The sequence below is a fragment of the Spinacia oleracea genome, chromosome 5 (genome assembly GCF_020520425.1).
Source record: "Spinacia oleracea cultivar Varoflay chromosome 5, BTI_SOV_V1, whole genome shotgun sequence".
In the NCBI taxonomy this organism is placed as follows: Eukaryota; Viridiplantae; Streptophyta; class Magnoliopsida; order Caryophyllales; family Amaranthaceae; genus Spinacia; species Spinacia oleracea.
This window is the reverse complement of record NC_079491.1, coordinates 49,921,001-49,948,152: the sequence shown is the minus strand read 5'-3', so window position 1 is coordinate 49,948,152 and position 27,152 is coordinate 49,921,001. Positions and strand designations below refer to the sequence as shown.

Sequence of the window (27,152 nt, the reverse complement as noted above, 5' to 3'; positions counted from 1 at the left end):
AATCCGATGGCCATAAAAACGGTACGCCTTCGGGGATTTGGCCAATCTCTAGGACTGGAAAATAGTTGCTCCCTGTTGAAATTAGATGTCAATATTTCATTTCTATAGTTAACAGACTTCAGACACTACATAATCTTCAACAGACCATCAGGGATTTTCTCCAATGTTTACTACACCCTAAATTTCATCTACTTTTGGAGAGGGATTATACAAAACACAAGTTCTCATGTACCCTTATAACAGAATGGTACAATCAGGCAGCAAAGCAATTTAGTTGCTTGATTTATTTTGTACAGTATCAGGAGACTCATAGATCATACACTACAGAAGAAAATGTCAGGACCTAGAGAGCTCTGCATATCCGAGTATCAACTACCATGACTTTTGAAGAAGACTCAGACATATCAAGTGCTTCAGCCAGTGATAGCCGACGATTTCTCCACCAAACTTCTGCCCATTTCTTCATTCTTTCTCCTTCAACATTTCTTTTTTGCTGAACACAAAGTACATCACCATACCCTCCTGCATACAAGGCGATGGTTACTAAAAGGGGCACGGACAAGCAAAATACAAGAATCCATATACTCAAGATATTTATGAACTTCTCCTTCTATAGGTAAGTAACTAAAACAGAATGAATGTTGGAACAAACGTTAATCAAGTGCACCATAGTGCAAGAGAAACAGTAAATAGGCAGTAGTTTTTACTCTACGTTAAAAATGTGTAAGACAGTAAGAAGGAACCAAGGAAAAACTATATGAGATGATGATTTTCATAAATTATACTGGACCAAACATACCTCTGGCAAGGGCTACTATATCCCTTTTATCGACATCTTCTCGTACATGCTCCAAATTTGCTTCTGCATCTAAAACAATGAAAAGGCAATAGAAATTAGGACTATCCAGTTTTCTAGTGATTCCTTACTACCACGTTGGAAAAAGAGAAACAGATAAGCGCAATGGTATCTTACCATCTGTCTCTAATGCAGGAGCCTTGAGTAGACCTATCGCCTTCCTATAGAGTCCCTATGGACCAGAGGGAAAAAACAGAGCAGAGTACTGATTAAGGTAAATCACATTCCGTGAAGCAAAATGAAAACACACACTTGTGCAGTGATGAGTGACAAATGTCACTCAAAGAGTAGTGATTAGGCAAGAGTGTGTGTAGTGATGAGTGACAAATGTCACTCAAAGAGTAGTGATTAGGCAATTTTTCAAGTCGTTTTAGTTCATTTATAGTGTTTTTACTTTTTAGCCTTTATTTTCCTTAATTTCTAGTTGTGATTACTTTGTAGCATAATTAGTGTAATCGGTGATTTTTGAAAGTTTTTAGGTCTTAATTTCGTAATTTATTTGTTTTCTTTTATTTTCAGATTTTTATCGTCGTTTTAGTTTAGTTTTCGTTATTAATATACTATTTATATTTTATTACTATTTATTTATATTTTAATTAATAATAATAATAATTATTATTATTATTATTATTATTATTATTATTATTATTATTATTATTATTATTATTATTATTATTATTATTATTATTATTATAAATCAAACAAAGTCAAATAATTTACAAATAGTTAGTGGGAAGCCGAGATACAATCTACGTTATCCTACACCACTACTCAAATTAACCGACACCACACAAACAACACTCAACCATCTAAACTCTCCAACTTCCCTCCTCTCACCAACAAGCAGCAGCAACACTTAACATCACTTAACATCGCCCCTGCTATTGCTGTCATGCCTAATTTATTAGGTGGTACTCCCTCCGTCCAAAAATTATAATCCTGTTTTCTAAATCGGGCGTCTCATTATTATAGTCTTGTTACTAATTTTGGCTATTAAGGTTCTCACTTTCTCATGTACTATATTAATTAAAAATGCATTGAAAAACCCACCCATGTACTATATTTCCCTTTCCTATATACTATATTCTCTTTCCCATGTACTTTATTCCACTTTTCCATGCAACCCAATCATCATTTGTATAATTATTCGAGTCGTTTTAGTTCATTTATAGTGTTTTTACTTTTTAGCCTTTATTTTCCTTAATTTCTAGTTGTGATTACTTTGTAGCATAATTAGTGTAATCGGTGATTTTTGAAAGTTTTTAGGTCTTAATTTCGTAATTTATTTGTTTTCTTTTATTTTCAGATTTTTATCGTCGTTTTAGTTTAGTTTTCGTTATTAATATACTATTTATATTTTATTACTATATATTTATATTTTAATTAATAATAATAATAATAATAATAATAATAATAATAATAATTATTATTATTATTATTATTATTATAAATCAAACAAAGTCAAATAATTTACAAATAGTTAGTGGGAAGCCTTTATCTTCGTTTTATTTTTATGTCTCGTTTCTCCCCTCGTCTTTGTTTCTATCTGCGTAGGTGCGTGTTGTTCGAGGTTGGAGTACAAGTTACGAGGGCCGATTGATAACAAATTTAGCCAAAACAAGTACCAACTCTTATCCTACACCACTACTCAAATTAACCGACACCACAAACAACACTCAACCATCTAAACTCTCCAACTTCCCTCCTCTCACCAACAAGCAGCAGCAACACTTAACATCACTTAACATCGCCCCTGCTATTGCTGTCATGCCTAATTTATTAGGTGGTACTCCCTCCGTCCAAAAATTATAATCCTGTTTTCTAAATCGGGCGTCTCATTATTATAGTCTTGTTACTAATTTTGGCTATTAAGGTTCTCACTTTCTCATGTACTATATTAATTAAAAATGCATTGAAAAACCCACCCATGTACTATATTTCCCTTTCCTATATACTATATTCTCTTTCCCATGTACTTTATTCCACTTTTCCATGCAACTCAATCATCATTTGTATTTTATTCCACTTTTCCATGTACTATATTCCATTTTTCTTAAAACCCGTGTTTATGGTCAAACAGGACTATAAATATGGGACGAAGGGAGTAGTTGATAGTGGGGTATTTTTTAATATAGTAAGTGGGAAAAGTGTCAAGTAAAGGGGTTGGGATGGGGTAGGGTGGGGTGGGTGGGGATTGAATTTTTAAAAGTTATTTTTAGGAAGTAAGGAACATATGTGGGTCCATGGTTAAGTGAGAAATGATATAATATTAGTAAATGTAAATCATTTATAGAAACGGGGCGAGTATTAAGGAACGACTTTATAATGAAAGCGGGGCGAATATTAAGGGACGGAGGAAATATTAAATTCCCAAGTTAGATCATGAAGAAGACCATGTACATAATTAGATTAATTTTAGGTTTAGCCTCATTAGTTTAGTCCAGAGAGAGAAGTGAGAAATCAAAGAGAGATTTTGGGATTTCGATGTACAAGAGTGACAACGTGTTTTGAGGATTTCCACCATGAATGAGCAATTTCTTACTCCCTCTCATCTCTGTTTATTGCTTTATTTTAATCGTTTTATTAGATTAATTTTTAAGCTTAGATTAGTTGTTATTGTTGCTTAGTTTCATGTTCTTAGTTATTAATTTCTTTACATTCATTGCCAAAGAAAAAAAAAATATTCCTTTAAATTCCCTATTTTTATGTTGATCGAGTAGTGTATTGCTTAGTTTTGGGTGAAAACTTAATATTGATTGGTTTGGGTATTTGTGATTGGATATTAGGGATTTTCATGATTAAATTATTACATGTTTGCTTTTCCAACACATGTTGCATTTAACTTGATCAATTAAGTGTTGATTGCTTGCGGTAGTCTAGTTGGGTTGGAAAAGGATTAAAGACCTAACCTTGACTATTTAGTTGAATTGAGACCTTAGTTTACCCAATGTATGATAGTGTAGAATGGGAGTTCATGTTTAATACTTAGGGAAATTGCTCCACACTGGGAATTCAACGTTTATCCATGTAGTGTTTGTGTTTCATCTCCTGTTTGCAATCCTCTTATGTTCAAACCATCATTTGTTGTTGTTTAACCTCATTCCTTAGTCTCATACTCTCGTGTACCTATGGTAGTTAGCTTAGTTTAGTAGTTGTAGTCCTTAGTTGTTAGTGTTTTTTACCGACCTCTTTTCGACCTACCTTATTATTCGAATAGCATAAACTAATGAGTCCTTAGTCATTGTGGATTTCGACCCTTACCACTTTACTCGTTTTAGTGGTTAATTTAGGTATTTGTTTGAATAGGGAAATTTAGTAATGACCTAGTTTTTCCCTTATCGTTGTCCGGGACTTCGTTTTGCATTAGTTAGTGTTAGTTAGATGAGTCTAGGTCATTGTACATAGTCTTTTACGTTATGTTGTCTTCTACTTATTTTGGAAATTTTTTACAAAAAATGGCAACGATCTCTATCCTCAAAAATAAAAGAGATAGTTTTAAAAAAGGTTACTGTAAGTTACAAAGAATTTTAAAAAATAAACAAAATAAAAAAAATGAAAAGTTGAATAATAAGGGTCTGCCAAATTAATGGAAAAGATTCCTCAAAAAGAAGTAAATGCATGTGGGTTTGTTCCACGTGGCCCACCCTCTACCACACCCTTGTTTACTTTTGAAAAAGGTTACAGAAAAAAAAAGGAAAAGAGAAAAGCAAGCAGTTCTTTTGCTTTCTTTCTCACTTCCATTTTTATGCCTTTTCCCTTCAGCAACACCCAAAAAAACGACGGGAAGGCAACTCGGCCATGGTGATTCTCAAGAAATTATCAATGAAAACGAAAATTGAAGATTTCATTAAGCTCGTTTTTCCTTCTACAACAAAAGCCCCAACCTATTTTTTCTTCTCTTCCCTTCCCTGACCATCAATTGTTAGATTTAGGGTTTCGAATTCTTCAAGATCCAAGTTTTTAGTTCCGGGTAAGATTAATTTTATCACCTAAATCTTCATCTTAAATGGGAAAATTTGAATCTTTTTACTCCTTTTCTTCTCTCCTTCCGATTCCGACACTGCAATTCGGACCCTTTTCCGACACCGGTGTCGACACCTCCCCGGACACGTGTCCGGTGTCGTGTCGCGGGTCGGGTCGTGTCGACACCGACACCCACCGTCCGGCGGAGTGTCGGAGTAACATAGGTTGCGCGATTGCTTAGGGTAATCTTGTTGGGTTGGAAAGGGATTAAAGACCTAACCTTGATTATTTAATAGAATTGAGACCTTAGTTTACCCCCGTTTATGATAGTGTAGAATGAAAGTTCTTGTTTGATGCTTAGGGAAATTGCTCGCACACCAGGAGGTGGTTGGATTTAATCTGAATTCAACTTTTATCCATGTAGTGTTTGTGTTTCATCCCCTATTTACAATCCTCTTATGTTCAATCCATCATTTGTTATTGTTTGACCTCATTCCCTAGTCCCATTTACCTTTGGTAGTTAGTTTAGTTTAGTAGTTCCTATTTGTTAGTGTCTTTTCCCGACCCCTCTTCGACCTAGCTTATTATTCGATTAGCATAAACTAACGAGTCCTTAGTCCTTGTGGACTTCGACCCTAACTTACCACTTTACTCGTTTTAGTGTTTAGTTTATGTATTTGTTTGATTAGGGAAAGTTAGTAACGACCTATTTTCCCTTATGTACAGGCATTTTCCTTAACATAAATCCGAATGATAATCAATACAAGTATTATCCATTTCAATTGATCATCCGGCCAATCTAAGCATTGGCATGAACTAGTCTGCTTATCGTAACTCTAGATATGGCACACAAGTCGTTGAGTGACTCGACTCTAGATTGGTCCAGTTTGGGCCATATTCAAACAATGAGTCTTTCAAGACTCAAGAGTCGATTCGAGCCTATTTTGTGCAGGTTATATTGAGGTCTTCTGTCAAATGTACTTTATTCCTTTTAACATGTACTATTTTCTCTTCCCCATGTACTTTATTCTTTTTTACATGTACTATATTCTACTTTTTCATCATCAATGCACTATATTTCAATTTCCCACACACTTAATCCACTTTTCTTAAAATCCGTGTTTTTAGCCAAACGGGACTATAATTTTGAGACGGAGGGAGTATGAGATAAGTTAATCATATTAGTCAAATTTTCCTATGAGTCAGTATTAGGGGGAGGCATGGTGTAAAAACTCACCCGAGTTAACTCGTATCGCCCGAGTTAACTAGGTTTTGGAGGCTTGCGATACGAGATATCCCGAGTTATATGGTTGAACCGGCCGAATTTTGTCCGCATTAAACGTTATTAACCTCACATCTACTCGGGTTTCAGCCGAATTCCCCATGTTTTCGACAAAAAGAAAGGGGAAAAGGAAAGAAATGGAGAAACTCCACTGAAATAGAGTAGAGAACTCCATTACCAGATCTAAACCAAGAGAGGAGAGAGAAGGCAGACAAAGGAATTCATTTGATTATGTCACGTGTACGGTTTAGGGGAGGGGGGACTAGGGTAGGTAGTGAGTGGGGCTGACATGGGACTTCTTTTCAAATTTCAAATTCCTACGCGACAATCGCGACACGGTCCGCGACTAACGCATCATTTCCGTTACCGAGACTCCGCGACCGTGACCGATACCGCATTTTTTATCTATGGGGGGAGGGGTATTTTAGGGAGTAGAATTATTTTTCTGTTATGAGTGGCTTGAATAATAAGCTAGGTAGTTCGTTCTATAAATAGAGAACATATGAGGGAGAGCAAATCATGTTGATTATTCATGAGTGATTTTTTGAGCTTTTAAGAGTTCATTGGAAAGAATCAAGCCTCTCAAGCTTCAATACCTTTACGTTTTGCTGTAATTTCAGTTCATCAATCAATTTTTCTTCTTCTTGCTTAGATTTCTACCATTATTGATGTCTAAGTTGTATTAGTTCATAGCATGTTATGTCGAGTGGGGTTAAATCAGGTTTTATAATTTCAGGTAAAACTAGAGCTTGGGCGGGTAATTCGGATTGAGTTATCACTTTGTGGCTTTTCCACTATGAGGTAATAAATTCAGGCAATCATAATAATTTTCTTCTCTTCGTTCATTTTAATTAGTGCCATAACTCGATGACCAAGGACAAAATGGTAATATTATCCAATTTGTAACCACATGCTACTTACACTGATGTCATACTTTAGATATTATCATTCCAACTAATTGTTTCCCCACAATAACTTTAGTTGATATAATCAAGGTGGTGTCAAGAGAGAACTAACAATTGTTAAAAATGAAGAGCCAAAACGAGTAAACATGAAGGTTTTTAAGAATCATTGATGCAAAGATCTCACCTCTTGTATTAAAAGAGAACTTGAGCGTTCTGCAGTTGATTTCTGTTGATACATGAGAGCTATGCAAGTTAAGACAGTTCCCACTTTAGGATGGTGTGTGCCTGCAACAGATCAATAAAGGGGAAACATTGTCAGGTTTACAAGCAGCTGGAATTCACCAACTGTATTTCAGGAGAAACAAGACAGCTACCAAAATGTTCTTCTGCTTTCTTCAATGCCTTGCTCATTAACTCCTCTGCATCACTAAAATTCCTGATAAAATACAATTACAAGAATGGTCACATCATACTGAAATGTGAAGAAGAAAAAATCACAATCCACTCATAATCCCAATTCTGCTCTCCCATTACCCCAAATGTGATTCAAGCTGACCCAAAGCACATGTAGCTGCCAAAAGAACATCTTGTAGTGACATATTGCATGCCCCAAAGTCATATGGATCACTGAAATCCTTCTTCTCAGATGATTCAGCAATCGCCTTCTGATACAACTCCTTTGCTGCGTTGAAGTCCCGCTTAGCATGCAAGAATTCTCCGTATGATAGAGATGCATTACCTACCCAACATGACAGGCTCATTAAGGCATGCAATAGTCAGGCATCTATGATACGCTCAAAAGAACGGAAACTCACCAATACAGTTCTCATCTTGACATCCTTCAAAGAAGACCTTGGCTACAACCAAAAACTCAGTCATTAAAGTAATACAAGTGAAGCAAAATAAAAATAAAAAACCCGTTAGGTCAATGATTATCTATTTACCTGATTCAATATCACCGTGAACTAGCTCAACCAAGCCTTTAATTGCTTTAGAACGAGCACTAAATACTTTGTAACCACACTCATCACCAGTCTCCAAGCCTTCATGCTCCAATAGTTTCAAACATTTATCTGCTAGCACTGACGAGGTATCATCCTGTATAAGGAAGGATAATCTCAAATGAATTTACATCATTCATATAGCAGCTTATCTTCTGCAGAAGAATAAACATTTAAAAGAAAGATGCACATCAGGGCAGATAAAGTTGTTTATGTATTTATGCATAAGAATGCGATTTAATTAATACAATAATGTCACAGTATTAGCAGAAGTACTCCTATGTAGACTACAAAGCTCCATCCATGGAATAAAAAAAAAAGATTCAAACAAATGATATTGATGAAGTGAAAGTAACTACACAAGCTTTGGAGGAGCTTACCAAACCAAGTTCTAGATTGAGGCCAACAAGTGCTTCCATTGCAGCAACTAAAACAGCAACATTTTGAAAATTAGAAGTGTGAAGAGAAGTGATTCATCAATATAAATAACAAAATCGAATTGTGTGGATAAAACTAAGTTTACCTCTTACACCAAGAGAAGAGCTAGTTAAATCTTGTATCATCAGCAAGGGTCGCATAGCTTCATCAGTATTCCCCCTAAACCAAAAAAAATGAAAGAAAACTATTAGCCTGAACCCATCAACTGAGCAACTTAACAAATTTATAGTCTTTGTCCAGCAAACCTTTCAGATAATAGACTAGAAATAGCAAGTAAAACAATCCCCTTTGTAGTCTCTATAGTAGCAGCATCTGTTCCTTGTTGTGATTGAGAATATAGACCCTGCTCCAGAACCAGTAAAGCTTCCGCATACGATTCATCTGCCAAATCCCAATAACAACAAACAATTTAAACTTAAAAAAATGATCAATTTCAAATCTGGAATTAAAAAAACAATCTAATCGAAAAGAAAAGAAAGAGTGAATAAAAGAGACCAGTTTTGTTGGAGCGGACAAGGCCAAGAGCGTAATCAATCATCTGTAGGGCAACAGGGTTGATATTTGGGATATGATTGCCACAACAAAATCGAAGAGGTGAAAATGACCATGGCTGAAGAAAACCGTGACGGACGAGGCCATGTACAGCAGGTACTCTAGCGAGGGAAGTAATGTTGGTGGTGTTGATGCCCACGATATTTCTGAGGAGCTTGTGTACAGAAGCTACACGGTAACGGGACATTCCTTCTATTAGCGTTCTCTGGTTCTACCGGTGAGGAATACTCATTCAAGCATTCAGTAAATATGACCAAATTGACAAAAGATCTTGAGTGCACTAGGTGTACAATAAATTTATTGTACACCAAGATAACTTTTACCCATTTTTTTGTAACTTTAACCTAGTTTTGATTAACTTTTATATTAGTAATAAAAAAGTTGATAGATAAACATTTTAAAGGGTTAAATGATTAATTTTATACATTATTTGTCATTTTAAAGAAATAAGTATTACTAAAATTAAAAAATTTATCACTAAAAATTACATAACTTTTACATATATAAGCTTAACTTTTAAGCATTTTGAGTTAACCTTTACTTCGGTGTACAATATTTATTGTACACCCATTGTAAATAAGAATTTGTGCCAAATTGAAGTATTCAACACTCACATATCCTAAACCCTTCTAAAGCAACAACATCTACTTTGTAATACTGAACTAGCTTTTGGGCCGTTCTTCGCACGGGTTTTACTCATTTGAAACTTGAAACTAGTTTTTTGAGGGAGAAACTACTCCCTCTGTTCCTTTAAATTGTATCCATTTGGAAAAGTGGGGGCTTTTAAGAAAATTGGAATCTTGGTTTGTATTGGTATAAGTGTAATGATTGATTGTAAGAAAATGATGGTATGTAAGAGATTATAATAAATAAATAAAAGAGAAAATAATCTTTATTATATAAAGGAACAGCTGAGGGTGTTTTGGTAACTCCACTTTTCGTGTCCCCAAGCATAAAGTCGGATATACCCTCTATAATTTATCAGTTGCAACGCAAACCTAAACCTTCGATCGTTCACTTCCTCAACTGTTCACTTCCCCATACTTTCTCTCTCCTCCCTTTTACTCAAAGATCTCAAACCTTCGATTCTCTCTCATCTTCGATCTCATCCTCAGGTAATTACAAACAATTCCTTTCTACTCTCTCCTCTCCTTGCTCTCTTAAGATCTCAAATGCATTTTTCTTTTTGCATTTTTTTCGCACTTTTTCTTCTCTATTTTTCCCGATTCTTCGTGTACCAATTACACCAACATCAATGATTTTCAATTGGTTTTTGGATGTGACGAACAGATTTGATTAATTTTGAGAAATTGCGAATATTGTATTTGTAATTTATGGGTTAAGGTTGAAGTATGGCATGGGGACTCAAGTTCGGAGCAAGAACTGGGCGATTCCGACGCTGAGTTCGTTGAGGTTGATCCGAATAATCGCTATGGTAGGGTAAGTATTTCTTAATAGAATTTCATTTTTTTTTTACTTCTGTAATTACGACATTTTGGTAAATTACAATTAGGTTATGAGTTTGGAATGAGATCTGGGTTTCTTTTTGTTGTTAGGTGAACTCAGTTTAAACATCTTTCTGCAAAAATATTCACGGATGGCCTCGATAACAGTGCCCTTCAATGAGTTTGTGAGGTATTCCGTATTCTTCTTCTTCCTCCCCTTTTCTATCTTAATTTTTTTTTGTTATTTTTTTTTTGTTAATTTTTTGTGTGTCTGATTTATTTATTTTTAATTTTTAATATTGCTAATTTTGCATTTTATGGGGCATTATTTTTTGAGAGTCTGATTTGAATTTTGATGAAGCTTTTAATTTTATACTTTTTAGTGTTCTTTCAAAAAAAAAAAAAAATTACATTCTGGGTATGATTTGAATTTTCGTACTGTTACAAAATTTGCAATTTATATTTTGAATTTTTGTAATGTTACAAAATTTGCAATTTACTCTTTTTTGATGGAGGATTTACATTCTGGGTATGATTTAAATCCGTAACTACATGATTGCTGAAGGATTTGATGAGGAAGGGAGAATATATGGCATTGGCTTGCCCTGCTGAGTGATGATTAGTGCGATTTGAGTGACACGGATTAAGTGACGTTTTGTCGTTCGATTAGTTTAAAAGTATTAGAATGGACGGTGCAGATTAGTTTGTAATATTTACATATGTGTGGGAGGGGTATTTCTTTATCTCCTTCTTTCTCTCTCCTAGTTTCACATCTATTGCAATTTGGATGAAATGAAGCTTGGAAATTATGGTTGACGGTTCATTGTTTGTTCTCAAGTGAAGTATTGCAGGCTTGCAACTGATAGAAAAGTTGATTTGAGGTACTTTAAACAATTTAATTATTTTCCAATAATTTTATGTATAAAATTTCCCTTTATTTTTTGGGGGTTTTGAACCATTTCTTCTGGGACTTTTGGACTTTAGGGATGACGGAGGGGATGATTGAAAAACTCAAAGGTCTCATGAATGACGGATATGGAATTGGATATTGAGACGGAACGGTTTTATCATGGCAAATCTGGGATCTTTAAATTTTTGTGATTAGTTTTTTATATCCTGTTAATTTCGAATTTTGTTACTTTAACAAGTGAATGATCAACCTTGTGAAGATTGGTTTTCTTTTATTTGTTGAATTCGTGAGATTTTATGATACATGTTTTAGATTAATAGTATTAAATTCATTTTCAAATTGTGAGGAACAATTTTAATTTTTTTAATAATATATCAGGTCCAACAGGACTAAAACCGGAATAGACCGGAATAATTAGGTATGGACCGTAATTATACCGGTCCGGACACCGGACCAAGTGTGAGGGGGTCGAAAAAGCGCGAGGCTAATGCGTGACCTTGTCCCTCGTGGGTGTGACGATTCTTTTTATTCAATCAAGTGTAGTTGGATTTCCTGTGAGTATACACCCAATTGACTAGTAATATAGGAGTCGCCATTCAGTTTTTAACAACAATGAGAAAAACTGACAAAACTCGGTTATCGTGACATAAAGGGAGTGCAATTATGTTTGACCACGACGGTCGTAGGTTCCCTTGTGATCCCTGGTGTGGGGATCTCTCAATATACACCCGCAAGGTAGAGATTGAGGGTTCGGGGGACTGTAACTACCGAGAGGAGTAATTCGCTCGTCGATAACTCCAGAGGCAGGATATCCTTACTAGCTCAGCATAAATAATTGAAGGGACATGCGTTAACTATTAAACTAATCTGAATTGATTTTAGCAATATGCAACATATAATACTAATTCGATCGTGATTATCTGATTTAAAAAGCATTAAGGGACCTAGCATGATAATCCGATTTCCCAAAAATATTATATTTGTTAGGCGTGATAGAACAATCAAATTAGGTTAGTTTAATAGTTCATAAAAAGGGCGAGGAAAGCAGTTAAATCATCGAAAAGGGACACATTACGACGCACCCTTGAGAGGTGCGTCACGGTTCTCAGAAAACTAACTACTTTGACTTTGCTATTTCTCCTTTTTATTTAACGAATCTCGATTATGGGACAGGATACGTTCTGTTCGATTTATGGATCGATTGCGACAGAACGCGTGAACAGTTTCGCAGCGAGAGGCTTAGGCTAAGGGGTTTAGAGTCAATACTCAGAATATATTATGTGTTGTTGTGTATTTCACGTCGAAACTAGGGGCCTATTTATAGGAAATTCGTGGAAAGATAGAATTGCAGAGTTCTAATCCGCAAAGAATTAGGAAAAAACACGTCCCAGGCAATTTCGGCGCCCAGGGCTGGGCGTTGAAAATAGAGATCCATGTAATTTCAGCGCCCAGGGCTGGGCGTCAAAGATTTCGGCGCCCAGCTCTGGGCGTTGAAAGTGATGTCTGGGCCGAATTCTTTGTCAGATTCGGATTCCTGAAATCCGTAGAGGTTGAGATTAATTCGAGTCTTTTAGCGCGTATCAATTTTGTGACGGAATCTCCTTAGGATTTCAATTAATACGCAACTCTTATTTCCGAATCATATTAGGAATAGGATTCTCGCAGTTTTCTATCTCATTTAGGATTTATGTTGGAATGCAACACCTAATTCTGACAGGTTTCTATCTTTTATGGTTTTGCCACTTTTAGAAGCTACTTTTTTACGGCAGTTACTATTTTTAGCAGGTTTCCATAAATAGCAGGTTTCGGGTGAAATGAAATGGGGAATCGAGATTCGGTTTATTTTATAGGAGATGCGTTGTCAAGTGGAGTTTTTATGCTTTTATCATCGAACCTTTCCCTTGCGGGAATGGGGACAAAAGTAGGTGTCTACAGTTAGCCCCCACTTTGACTGAGTCTTGGAGTAAGACGATGGTCAAAGTATTAGACGGAGTGCGTCACACAAGCCATGGTGTATGTGACCTGTTTTGCGAGGGTCTCACGAGCCCCCGAGTGATAACATTTGACTTAAGGGTCATCACTTGAAGTGTCGACATATCCCTCACGTGTCATTGGGATTTGTCAACTGATAGTATAGAAACTTCCTCACTTTGTCATTGGAAGGATCTAAAGATGCGTAGAAACTCCCTCACTTTGTCATTGGGAGTAACTACAGATGTTTTCGAAATTAAAGCTGTAAAGTGTAATTGGGCCTGGCCAAGCCCAATCACGAGGTAAAACGTTTTTAAAGATTCTCATTTTCAGGGCTAGCTAAACGAGAAAACCCCCTTGTTTTTATAGGATGTAAAACGAAGGAAAATCCAACAAACCAATCCTTTAATTTTGGGAAAAAGGGAAAACCAATAAAAGTTATCGCTGCAGCGACTAAGGATCTGCGCTGTTAGTGACGCAGACCCCGCCCGCTGAAGGTGGGCGAGCCTGTCCGCTGAGGGTGGACCCCCCGTCCGATATAAGTGGACGAATCTGTTTTGAAAATAAGGACCTACGCGGTTTGTGACGTAGTCCCCGCCGGCTGAAGATGGCGAGCCTGTCCGCTGAGGGTGGACCCCCCGTCCGATAGAAGTGGACGAATCTGTTTTGAAAATAAGGACCTACGCGGTTTGTGACGTAGACCCCGCCGGCTAAAGATGGCGAGCCTGTCCGCTGAGGGTGGACCCCCCGTCCGATAGAAGTGGACGAATCTGTTTTGATGTTTTTGAAAATAAGGACCTACGCGGTTTGTGACGTAGACCCCGCCGGCTGAAGATGGCGAGCCTATTTTAAATTTGAAGACTTTATTTTTCGAAAGTGAGGACCTGCGCGGCTAGTGACACAGACCCCGCCCGCTGAGGGTGGGCGAGCCCTGTCCGCTGAGGGTGGACGCCCCAGAATTCGTCTTTTCGATTTGGAACTTGCGTGGTTCGTGGCGCGATCTTGCCTGACTGAAGATGGGCAAGTTCCTATTTCTTTGGTTCTTTGGATTTCTTTTGAGAATTTCTTTTCATTTATTCTTGCAGGAGCGAATTCTTTCGAGGGATGCTCGGATTTAGTTGCAACCTGAATGTGGGTTGACAATGTGTTTAGATGGACCATAGTCTCGTGGTCATCACCTTTTCATGGTTTTGAGCTAGTCTTTTCGGCTCAATTTTGCCACTACCTGGGTCCTTGATTAGGGGACTATGTATAAGTATCAACGGCGACCTTTGTCTTGAGGTCGTAAACTGGTTCTTTTTTCTTTTGAGATTATCCAAACACGGGACTTTGTACAGCGTAGTCTGGGAATATTGTTTTAACCTTGCATACTTTCTTTTGAAATATATATTTTCTTTCGAGCCCCCCAAGCATTCGTGCTTGACGGTCATTTCTTGTCAAAGAGGTTCCTACGCATTTTGTAATGTCTTTGATCGTGTTTGGGATCGTGCTCGTAAGTGCGAGCGATTTTTGTAGTGGTGTGCTACTTTGACAAAGTCGTGAGGTGCGACTTTCGGCAATTTCTCAAGTCGAATGAGTATGGCAGGGCCTACTAGAAGTTAGGGCCTTTTTTGAGCCTGGGTACATTTTCGGCGCCCCGACCTGGGCGTTGAAATAATTCACGCCCAGGTGGGGCGTTGAAAGTGTTGTTTGGGCTGGTCTTTTGATGACACAGTTGGCCTTTTGTTCATTCCCTTATTTCACTTGGAAGTTCTATGTATTCTCTCTTCTTTTGTTTATTTCTTTGTTTTTAGAACGTGATGATTTTCTTGAGAAGCCGTAGCCGATTGGTGGACTACGGTGCTTGTTGCTTTGGGGCGATTATTTTAAGGAACTGTCGCTCTTAAGGCGTACAGTTATTGCGATAGTTGGGCGAGTCTATATGGCCCGAGGAACATACCTTGAGGTGTAAGACTTTGATCGCTCTTATATTTTCTTGAACGTGTTCGTGAATGATGATATGTATGTGCGAACGAGCGTTCATAAAATGGCCGTTGTGTGCGGTCCATTAATCAGTTTGCTTGAATCATTTTTTTTGAGCAATGACTGATTTTGAATAGTTTGCTTAGAAGCTTGATAGGGGTCAGTTCCATTCATGAAGTGGGCTCAAACATCGTGCCCTTTCGATTGTTCAAACATTTGCCTCGAGATTTTTTTATTTTGCCATGGTTGTTTCGTAGCTTGGAGCTCCCAAGTATGCATGTTGGGACGCTTCCTTTTGGCGTACGATTTTGTAGGTTCCTTCGAGAAAGGTGCCTTGGGGTTCCGCTCGTGTAGGTGCGAGCTATCCTTTCCGTAGTAGGTAATATTTTGCTACCTTCAATCCTTAATGTAGAAGTAGTGTGGCTTGCATTCTGAATTTGAGGCGACAAGTAGTCTTTGCCTCTTTTACACATGCTTTTGGTTGTGCCTACATTAGTGCAATATGCCTTACTCCTCTTTAGACTTGTATCGTGGGACGGTTGATCTTATGGTGCGACGTAGGCTTGTGTGGCCCAACGGCGTATCTTAGAACATTCCTCCAAGTGTTGGGATATAACATTATTATTTTTTGCATTGGAGTACTTCATCATGCCTCGTTCAGGTGCTCGAACAAGTGTAGCACCTTCTGCGTGGGTTTGCACGTCTTATTACTTCGTTCGATGCGAGGATTCATAGGTGTTTCTTCCCTTATTTTTATATCTGGGCAAAACTTGGCTAGCAGAAAGATTCAGCGCCCAGGGTGGGGCGTTAAAGATATCGGCGCCCAGCTCTGGGCGTTGAAATCGATTTCTGGGTATATTTTGATGATTTTTTTTTCTTTCGCTTTTGCTTTGGAACGAGGTAGACTGTGTAACGGGCGCTTGTAGGGCGAGCGTTATGTGCAGTAGCTTGATCGGAGTTTTGGTGACTCGCGATTTTCAGTTACCCTTGTTAGTGGGGCGACTTTATATATTCTAAGTAATGCTTAGAATTTGGGAGCCATCCTAAGGTTCGTTTTACATGATTAAAGCTTAGGATTGTGCCCCTATGATGTATGTATAGCATTCACTAGTAGAAAAAATATTTATTGAAGCCCCCCTGTTGAGGGGGGCAAAATATTATACGCCTCATTAGTCCCTGTTGAGGGGGGCAAAAAATTATACGCCCCATTTGCCTGAGCTGTCGAGGCGGGCTGGGCCTATGTTCGCTTCTACAAAGCTATTGGGGCGAACATAGGCCCAGCCCGCCTTATTAGAGCTATCCAGTCGAGGCGAACTTTGACTTACCCGCCTCAACGATTTCGACGGCCCAAATAAAATGACCCATCTGCCTCAACACAAAACAATCACTGCAGTTAGGGTTTTACATTTCATTTCCTTTTTTACACTTCATTTTCCTTAGCCGTTTTTTCTATCCTTCGATCTCCTTTGTTGTTTTCTTCATTTCAGTTTGCCATTTTTTCACTGAATCCCTTGTTTCTTTGATCTTTTCGAATCCTTATCTCCATTCTTTGTTGAAGAAATTCAGGCTTTGATCGAACTTCTTCCGTGTTTATGGTTCACAAAGATGGAGAGCATAAGCAAACCGTCTTCCGTAAGTATTTCAAGATCTTGATACAAACAAGCTAGGTACCAAACCATTTCCTCGTCTTTCCACTTTTATTTTTGATTGAATTTTGATTTTTGCTATATTTTATTATTTATTTATGATTTAAGGGATGTTTAGATTTCTTTGTTAATGTTGACGGTTTGTTGCATATTCAATTAATTTTTATTTTTTTGGGAGAATTCGTTGTACTGATTATTAATTTAATAATTTAGATCCGTCTTTGACGCGAGCGGTGGATTTAGCGGCACAAACTCATGGCGGCGTTAGGATCTCGGTGGTGGAAGACCTCATCATCTGTAATTCTTTAGAAGAGTAAGTTCCTTTTTCTTATCTTTTAAAATAAATATTCATTTTAAGGTTAATCAACAATACCTTTAAAGTATCTGATTTTTTTAAAAAAAATTCTTTCAGATCTGGAGTTCATATTAAATATTTTCTTATCTTTTTTTGTTTGTTTTTTAGGATTTATTTTTTTAAGTATAATCTTTAAATGAACATCATGTTCATATTTTCATCTCTGGTACAAATTCATGGCCATTGGTTTCCTATTACAAGTTTTCTTTATCTTCATTTTGGCTATACTTTTTATTATTAGGTAATTTTTGACTTGTTGATATTTTCTTTTTTTGCAGGTTGGTCCTGGGTGGGAGAGGTGTCAATTTGTGCAGTTTAGAACTATCTTAGTTCGTTAATTTTGTACTTTGATTTATTAAACCTTGTAAGATAATGTAATACTAAAGAAATTCAGATGTATCCCCTTGGAAAAACCAGTGATATTTTTTGTTCTTGTACTCTATATTTTATTAATAATAATGAGAAAGGTTTACGATTTCAATGTTTTGTCACAGAAATTTAATAACATGCACGCTTACCAAGACTTTAAAGAAAAAATATAAATATTACAAAATACAATTTTACTTTGACCCAGTAACTAGTTGAGGCGGGCAATGAGATACGCCATAACAGGGCCTAAAAATCACGCTAATATTGGACCCATTTGTTGAGGCGAACAAAAGTAAAGCCCCCCTCAACAAGTCTGTTTTTGAGGCGAACAAAGCCCGCCTCAACAACTATTAGACCTGTTGCAGCCCCCACTATTGAAGCGAACAATGCCCGCCTCAACAAGGCCAAAAAGCCCGCCACAATAGGCGTTTTTTCCACTAGTGATTAGCGTCGAGAATTTGCGATAAAATCGTCATTTCGAGTATTTTTAGAGTGTTTTTCTCAAGACCCCAACTGTAGCTACGGGATTGGCTTGGTGCTATAATGCTTGGCATACGCTTTTATGCATTCATGGTGACATGGATCACGAATAGTTTGAACCAGACTCGTTTTAGTGTGAGGTACGTTCGAGTAGTAATTTGCTACTTTTCTTGTAAATGTCGTATTGTGCGACATTGCCATGGTCAAGGTAGCCACATGTTGAAGTGTGCCTTGACCAAAAGTTAGGTGTCTTTCTTTACCCATAATCATATTTGGAAATCTTTTGACTCACTTGCAACGCATACTTAGCTTAAACCAACGACACTTTATTATGTTCGAAAAAGTCTTTGAAAATTACTTGAAAATTATTTAGAATCCGAGTCCTACTGTGTACAATCCGAGGTGTCCTAAGTAAGTTGACTTATGGAAGGGTTCGTACAGGATTACATGAGTGAATCAAAATACTGTTACGATTTTTGGAATGCTGTCTAAGGATTTGCTGGAAGCCAGGGTGCAGGCGTCAAGATATACTTGTGCCCGTTTGGCATATGCTTTAGGCTTTTAAGGCCATCTTTTCCAGAATTGCGGGAATATAAACCGTTTTCAAATTGACTTAGATTTACTTGGTGGATGTCTGTACAAAAGGTCAAGGCATACTTAGTTCTTTCCCTAGCTCTTTCATTTTAATTTTTAGCCCCCAGTTGCTGTTATGTCTTCCCATTAATGATGCTTTCAGATTTCGATTTTAGATGCCCATGTCATATGTCTGAGTAGGGTGAGCCTTGGTTAAGTGCCAAGTCCTATTGACAATGTCTGATTTTTTTTCAAAGGGGATTCGCGAGCATTTGAGTTACCATGAACGGGTGCCCTGAGCTTGAAGGAACGATGGGGCGACGCCATAGAACAATCATCTTTATTGCAAGCTTACTGCCCTTAGGGATGGAAATGGGTGGGATTTGGATCGGGTGGAGCATCACCCGCATCCATCACCCGCATCCATCCGCTCCACCCGGTCCATCCGTCACCCGCTTTACTCATCACCCGCATTCCGTCCATCCATCACCCGCGGGTGAACTGGGTGGATCGGGTGATATTCGGGTGAAAATGGTAAACTATTTAAAAATCACCACCTAATAATATGCATAATAATTAACCAAAAGAAAAAAAATTATATACCTACATTCATCTCCGAAACATATAATTATTTCTTATTACACATAACTTATAACTAAAAAAAATAAAACAAGCACTAACTTTAATAAGTAATGGATTTATCAACACGTTTTATGTTTAAATATAAATATAAATAATATATTTAAAATAAACGGGTGACAGATCGGGTGGTAAACGGGTGATGGACCGGGTGGTGGATAAAAAAACATCACCCACATCCGACCCGCATCCATCACCCGCTTCACCCATCACCCGCTTTTCATCCATTTAATTCGGGTTTTTATCCGTTTAATTATAGCGGGTGACCGGGTTCATGGATCATCCACTGGATATTTCCATCCCTAACTGCCCTTATTACTTGTTGACGATTATGACTGTGTCTTAGTGGTGAAAGAAGGTCTATAAGCGAACGACTATGTCTAGTGGTGAAAGAAAGTCTTTAAGTGAGTTAGTTCGCTTTAGGGGGGGTCAAGTCGAGTACTTTAGAGGTCATGGACGCTTGCGCTAGCCCCCATTCAATTGAGGCAAAGCGATCTTTTGAGTCTTGGCTAAGTGCCTAGGAGTGTGAGTGCTCTTTCTGGCGAGGGTACGTGCCCTTATTATTTTTCGATGTGTGCTCATTAATTTTGGCATCTTGGTGACTTGGATTCTTGCTTTGACTTAAATTTTTCTTTCGACTTGGATTGCAAGTAATTAAATTTCAATAAGGGACTTCTATTTTTATTCTTGTTATTCTATAGGCTTTAATATTTTTGCAAATTGGTTGGACCGAATCATGGATTGCCTACGTATCCGCCTTAAATAGATTTAATTTGGAATCAGGTCTTGCGTAGTTCTTAGCCTAGAAAATGGTTTCTTAGAATGCCGATTTTAAACAAGTACGTTCCGAGGTGGAAACATATTATTTGAAATGGTAGAATAAGTGAAGTTTATTATTATTTTAATCTGCTGCCTTGCCGTAAGCCAAAAATTTGTTTTATATATTTTTTGAGGTACATGTGTTTTTTTTGGTGGTACGTATGTCTGGTAAATGCATGTGTTTTTTTGGTGGTACGTATGTCTGAATACGTGTTGTACCCCCCCCCCCCAAGTGTTCGTTATTTTTCCGTGTATGTACGGATAAAATGACGAGCACTTCTGGACAATATTTGGCAAGCAGAGAGAATCAGCGCCCAGGCTGGGGCGTTAAAGATTTCGGCGCCCAGCTGTAGGCGCTGAAAATTATTTCTGGGCGGATCTTTTTGTTGCGCTAAATGCTTCTTTTCTTTTTAGACTAACTTTAGAGGCGCTTTGCAAAGTTTCTTTTTTATTATTCACATTTTTTATTTTTACGTTGAGCGTAGAATGTACTCTTCATTTGTCTCTTTTTTATTTGTGACTCAAGACGGCTTGAAAGATGGGTTGAATGAGATAGGATAAGTTGTATAGGTATTAGTCGAGCATGAGGATTACATCAACCAAGGCCAATGAGTAGCATGGGGACGGCTCAAGGGTATATCAACATGACGTATCCAAACAAGTTATATAGTCATTATGCTAATGGTGGTGTAAGAGCAGGTTTGGACTTTGGAAATGATGGGCATGACGCACGTGTCAATGGCCGTGCGTGGTTTGCGGTTGATAACAAGTTCAAAACAAGAGTTGAGGTAATGGTTTCTTGGGTTATGGCAATGAGAGCATGTATGGGTTAAGTGAGCTGAACAGGGACCCCAAAGCGAAGGCGTCTAAGAGCATAAGGATTGGAAAGGGTAGACATTGTAGAATTTTATGATTTGGATTGGTTGACTCGATTCTTTTCTTTCGTTTACTTAGGTAAATGTTGCACTACGGGATAAGTATTCCATGGCTTGCTCTTTTCGCTCTCCCTTTTCTCTTTCTATCTTTTCTTTCTTTTTGCTTGGGATTCCTCCCCAACATAAATTCTTCAATTTTTAATTTGGGCGAAAAGGTTGATGGTTGTGGTCTTTGAGTCACGAGGCGAGGCTGAGTGACCCTCGTTTGGTAGGCCTATAGTGGACCTTTAATTTTAGTAGGCCTAGGGTGGACCTTTAAATTATCTTACTTTGCAAGCGTATTTAGTCGTTTCTTAAAATATGCAAATAGCGTAGATTCAAAATGTTGTTTTTACCTTATTGAATTTTAACGAAAGAATTACATCGAAAATAATAATTTTTTGCTTCTTTTCAGATTCCAGTTTCTGGGATTTAATTGGAAGTTGTGATTTAGACTCAAACTTTCATTAATCTTTCTAATTATAACCCGTGTATGAATACCAGGAGGTGGCCTAGACTCAAAATAATGACATGGCGTAAGCCTATAATACTTGACCAAGCGACTCTCAGACTTAGGCTAATTGGACCATAACTTTCGTTGGTTGACACTTTAGATTTTAACCCTTGGGTGTTCATTTGTCAAGCGCCATTTTACTTAATGTTGGCAAGGTAGTTAGTTGGGGAGATCGAATTTTTATTTTTGCAGGACTAGAATCATTAGTGCAGCTTCTCTCTTAGTGTGTATTGCTTTACCCCAATGGTAGCCTTATGGTATGCCGATTTGGATATTTTCATGGTCGGTCATGTTGCATTCATGGAAAATCTTTTAGTCCGTACTTAGTAGTATTTCAAGGAGCGAGTGACTCGAGAGGACTATGATAGTCGTGACCCGATGTGATCCTAAGCCCTGAGGCCATTAATTTTTGCTAACGGTATTGACACCTTAGGTTCACTTTGGGGTTTGTGCGACTATGGGGGAATGATTTTCAGAATGTGACCGTTTCCATTTTGCAAATACTATAGTATATTCTTTTTATTGGTGAGAGAGTATTGAGGCCGTGGATTCTTAGCAAGGGATGAAAATACATATGGGTGCTTATTGATTTAAATGTTAGGAAGGGAGACTCAATATGGTTTAACCTTTTAACTTGCAGAACGACACCAAGCATTAGGACCGATTCTATGGATAAGACAACTAAGACTTAGGATTTGGATTGTATTTTGGCATAGCCTAGTCTAGACTCGGATTTATTTGAACATTTATTTTTTCCTGAAGACTTTATTCGAACATTTTTTTTTGAATACTTCGCCCATTGTGACATTCAAGGTCGTTTAATTAGCATGCTCGGTTTTGATGCCGAGCGTTGTCGTCGTAGGAGGCCTAACAACGACACAAAGAGTTATTTATTTTTATTTTTATTTTTTAGTCGCTTTTAGAATCAAGTGCTTTTTCATACGCCCTCGTAGCAATTTTTTTTTTCACGAAAAGTTTTTTTTTTTTGCTACGTATTTTCTTCATGCGCGGGCACCGAGGCTGCTGTGCCTGACCAAATGGCCAGGCAACAACTTCAGCGCCCAGCAGTGGGCGTGAGAAATTTTGGCGCCCAGCCAGGGGCGTTGAAAATGCGTCCCTGGCTGGTTCTCGTTTTCTGTTTGCGTATAATTTTGTTTTTGCGACTTTAGTTTTGCGTGCTTGCCTCATAACGTCCTTTACGCGTTGTGCAGCGTTTGTGGGATTCGTTACAGGCCATCCCGAGCGTCGCTTATTTTTGTGGCGATCGTTCGGGCTTGCGGAACACGTATGTTGGTATAACTCTTTGGCCAATTGGTTTATGAATGTTTGGGCAGTTTTTAAGGTCGTTGGTTTTCTAGGATAGTTTATCACACACAATCACATATTTTGTTACACATAACAACATTACAAACATGGATTTGAAAATTAAATATGCCACGTAGTTTATGATAGGCTTTTATGGGTATTTTATTTGCGCCTGGCTTGGTACCGCTTCTATCGTAGATCCAACACATGCCCCGGTCGAGGTAGTGTCTTCAACAGACGAATTTCGCTCAAGAGGCCAACCCGCAAGTGCAAGCCAAGGGGGCATGCAGGCGAGAGGGACCTAAAGGGCGAGCGATTGGGTTCGGGATAGGTGTACTACCTGCACAAGTATCGAGTGGGAAACATGCGCGGCGTATGCACCCCCCTATTGGCGAAAAAGGTATCCTTAGTCCCAACTCCCGAGGGAGCCGAGATTCGTTATGCGGTTCTGCCCGTTCACATTAATATGCTGATTTTCAGGTCGTCCCAACTTGATGGGGAAATAAACGCGGGGTAGGATCGTTTCACCCTTCGGCTATTTTGATTACCTATAAGCACGAGTATTTCCTTCACTATCCCCAGTGGAGTCGCCACTGTGAGGGGGTCGAAAAAGCGCGAGGCTAATGCGTGACCTTGTCCCTCGTGGGTGTGACGATTCTTTTTATTCAATCAAGTGTAGTTGGATTTCCTGTGAGTATACACCCAATTGACTAGTAATATAGGAGTCGCCATCCAGTTTTTAACAACAATGAGAAAAACTGACAAAACCCGGTTATCGTGACATAAAGGGAGTGCAATTATGTTTGACCACGACGGCCGTAGGTTCCCTTGTGATCCCTGGTGTGGGGATCTCTCAATATACACCCGCAAGGTAGAGATTGAGGGTTCGGGGGACTGTAACTACCGAGAGGAGTAATTCTCTCGTCGATAACTCTAGAGGCAGGATATCCTTACTAGCTCAGCATAAATAATTGAAGGGACATGCGTTAACTATTAAACTAATCTGAATTGATTTTAGCAATATGCAACATATAATACTAATTCGATCGTGATTATCTGATTTAAATAGCATTAAGGGACCTAGCATGATAATCCGATTTCCCAAAAATATTATTTTTGATAGGCGTGATAGAACAATCAAATTAGGTTAGTTTAATAGTTCATAAAAGGGCGAGGAAAGCAGTTAAATCATCGAAAAGGGACACATTACGACAACCCTTGAGAGGTGCGTCACGGTTCTCAGAAAACTAACTACTTTGACTTTGCTATTTCTCCTTTTTATTTAACGAATCTCGATTATGGGACAGGATACGTTCTGTTCGATTTATGGATCGATTGCGACAGAACGCGTGAACAGTTTCGCAGCGAGAGGCTTAGGCTAAGGGGTTTAGAGTCAATACTCAGAATATATTATGTGTTGTTGTGTATTTCACGTCGAAACTAGGGGCCTTTTTATAGGGAAGAGTTCATGGAAAGATAGAATTGCAGAGTTCTAATCCGCAAAGAATTAGGAAAAAACACGTCCCAGGCAATTTCGGCGCCCAGCTCTGGGCGTCAAAGATTTCGGCGCCCAGGGCTGGGCGTTGAAAATAGAGATCCATGTCATTTCAGCGCCCAGGGCTGGGCGTCAAAGATTTCGGCGCCCAGCTCTGGGCGTTCAAAGTGATGTCTGGGCCGAATTCTTTGTCAGATTCGGATTCCTGAAATCCGTAGAGTTTGAGATTAATTTGAGTCTTTTAGCGCGTATCAATTTTGTGACGGAATGCGTCTGGGCACGTTACGAACTCTAGGCTCGTTAGGATTTCAATTAATACGTAACTCTTATTTCCGAATCATATTAGGAATAGGATTCTCGCACTTTTCTATCTCATTTAGGATTTATGTTGGAATGCAACACCTAATTCTGACAGGTTTCTATCTTATATGATTTTGCCACTTTTAGAAGCTACTTTTTTACGGCAGTTACTATTTTTAGCAGGTTTCCATAAATAGCAGGTTTCGGGTGAAATGAAATGGGGAATCGAGATTCGTTTATTTTATTGGAGATGCGTTGTCAAGTGGAGTTTTTATGCTTTCATCATCGAACCTTTCCCTTGCGGGAATGGGGACAAAAGTAGGTGTCTACACTAAGAAATTTGGTGATTCCAGTTCCGGACCATTTCGGTTCAGGTCAGGACCGGACCGGTTTTGGACCGGTGCACACTCCTAGGCTTGGCTACCAAATCATATTTTGAGAAGCCTGATGCAAGCACAAGAGGTAAAAGGTTGAGAAGCATGATGCAAGCACAAGAGGTAAAAGGGCTCAATCAGAGCACGACAATCGTATCATCGAACTTAGTTCGGTAAATCTAAAAGAACAAAATATCTCGAGGAGACAGTAAACCAAGTGAAACTTCTCCGAGCACAATTCCAGTGTAACACCCCGACAATTCTCTCCTTTCTAAAATAACCCTTTTATATAAAACATAGAGAATTATCAAGGCATTATCGCCCGTGTGAAAACGTAACGGCTTATTCAAAATTTTGCAGCGGAAAACATAATAAATAACTTTAATAATTTAAATAAGTCAACTACCAAAACCAACAAACCGAAGTCGACCTAATTAGTTCAAATCAAATTCAAGTCCATTAAAACAAGTTCAACAAAACCAATAATAAAAACTTTGTCCTCTCTCTTCAGCAATGGCGAAGAGGAAAGGAACAAAGAACAATAATGGTAAACATGCTCATGCAAAGTCAACGCCTAGCAAGCAATCAAACCCTAGCATGCTACGTACATCAGATGACCCACAAACTCCAATTACAACTAAGTCTAGAGTTCCAGAGCCCCTAAGCGAAATATCGAAATTCAATCTAGATACAGAGGGGTCGAGTATGCTGCTATCGGAGAAGGAAACCTCACAGGAGATCATCCAAGGATCAAAATCGAAGGATGCCAATGAAGAGGTAAATGCTATGCTGACTTCGAATTTCGATCAAAATTGTGAAAACCCTAATCTGAATTCGAATTCTGATCAAAATAGTAAAGAGGAATCTGATGATTTAATTGAAATTAGAGCAGAAGACATTGTCGATGAATTAAATTACTGGTCCCTTTGTGTTGCTTTATACATTTATGGTGCAAACCCTAAAATTGGCATGGTTGATGGATTTGCACGTAGACTATGGGGTAATATGAATGTGGATAAAGTTATACCTGTTAAGCCTAGCATGTTCATGGTTCGGTTTCTGAATGATGATGCTAAGGAGAAGGCGTTAAATGCTAAACATGTGATGTTTGATAGCCATCCTGTATTTATCAAACAATGGCATGATGAGTTAGATTTTGATCCCAAGGCATTCAAGATAGCGTCGGTTTGGGTGCAATTACCCGACCTCCCACTTCGATATTGGGGTTGCATTATGAAGCTGGCTAAAGAGCTTGGGGAGCCTGTTCAGTTGGATATGGCAACAAGGAAGAGAGAGCGTATTCAATACGCAAGAGTGTTGGTAGAGATGGATATCACTAAAGAATTCCCTAAGTACATTAAATTTAAGAATGAAAAAGGGATGATTGTGGAGCAACAAACGTTCTTTGAATGGCGACCTAGTGCTACTGTGCCTGCTGTTGCGAGGCCAAAGAAAACAACTCAGGTTTGGAGACCCAAGCAAATGCAGTCAAAGGACACTCGAACAGTTGCAGGTCATGAACGAGAAACTGCTAGGGCTGATAATGATAGTGGTGTGCGAGCTGCTGCGCCTAATGCTGCCCCTAAGGCTGCTGATGGGGGCCGAGCAGTTGGTAAAGCAAATGATGATGGATTTCAGCCCGTTAAGAAAGGCGCATCAAGTCAGAAAAGCCAAACTTCAGTGAGGAATACTGCAGTATCTAATCACTTTGAAGTTATTCAATTCGAGGATGTCACAGATGGAAATGAAGATGATGATGATCGAGTAAGGCTGCCCCCTAATAACCAAATTGTTGCTCATGGATAGGCTTATGATGTGGAACGTGCGTGGGCTTAATAGCCCACACAAACAGCAAGAGGTAATACGTTTCATTTTACAGCAAAAGGTTGGTTTGGTATGTTTAGTTGAAACAATGATAAAAACAAATAATTTTGGTGACATCTATAGTAGAATGTTTTAGAACTGGAGTATAACTACTAATTTTCATCTTCATAAAGGAGGTAGAATTTTGGTAGCTTGGTTGGAGAATAACTTTACTGTAAATATTCTTCATGTCTCGGATCAATGCATTCATCTCTATGTTA

General features: G+C 38.3%; 1 protein-coding gene and 1 long non-coding RNA gene across 4 annotated transcripts; one reads left to right on the top strand and one right to left on the bottom strand.

Annotated features, from left to right (window-relative positions):
- Nucleotides 1-75: 75 nt before the first annotated feature.
- LOC110790191 (uncharacterized) lies at nucleotides 76-9,248 on the bottom strand. The gene is made up of 12 exons (XM_021994966.2): nucleotides 8,941-9,248; nucleotides 8,691-8,826; nucleotides 8,531-8,604; nucleotides 8,388-8,434; nucleotides 7,951-8,104; nucleotides 7,822-7,863; nucleotides 7,541-7,745; nucleotides 7,381-7,442; nucleotides 7,191-7,291; nucleotides 974-1,028; nucleotides 800-868; nucleotides 76-522 (listed from the first exon to the last, which is right to left on the bottom strand). The coding sequence occupies exons 1-12, from the start codon at nucleotides 9,182-9,184 to the stop codon at nucleotides 344-346; spliced, it is 1,368 nt and encodes a 455-aa protein (XP_021850658.1). The 5' UTR covers nucleotides 9,185-9,248; the 3' UTR covers nucleotides 76-343.
- On the top strand, nucleotides 943-17,784 carry LOC130460630 (uncharacterized). 3 transcript variants are annotated; one of them, XR_008920508.1, is made up of 7 exons: nucleotides 943-1,070; nucleotides 6,838-6,902; nucleotides 10,288-10,437; nucleotides 10,554-10,632; nucleotides 16,844-16,952; nucleotides 17,145-17,244; nucleotides 17,565-17,784. It is a non-coding gene; the product is annotated as an uncharacterized lncRNA (long non-coding RNA). The 3 variants fall into 3 exon arrangements; XR_008920509.1 differs by lacking the exon at nucleotides 943-1,070 and having other exon boundaries at nucleotides 6,144-6,902; nucleotides 10,342-10,437; XR_008920507.1 differs by lacking the exon at nucleotides 943-1,070 and having other exon boundaries at nucleotides 6,144-6,902; nucleotides 17,565-17,783.
- Nucleotides 17,785-27,152: the final 9,368 nt, after the last annotated feature.

Coding starts and splice junctions, on each gene's coding strand:
- LOC110790191 (XM_021994966.2), bottom strand. CDS start 9,184: ATGTCCCGTTACCGTGTAGCTTCTGTACACAAGCTCCTCAGAAATATC. Junction 7,443..7,540: donor CAGCTTGAATCACATTTGGG/GTAATGGGAGAG, acceptor GTATTTTATCAG/GAATTTTAGTGATGCAGAGG. Junction 1,029..7,190: donor GTTCTCTTTTAATACAAGAG/GTGAGATCTTTG, acceptor TCTGGTCCATAG/GGACTCTATAGGAAGGCGAT.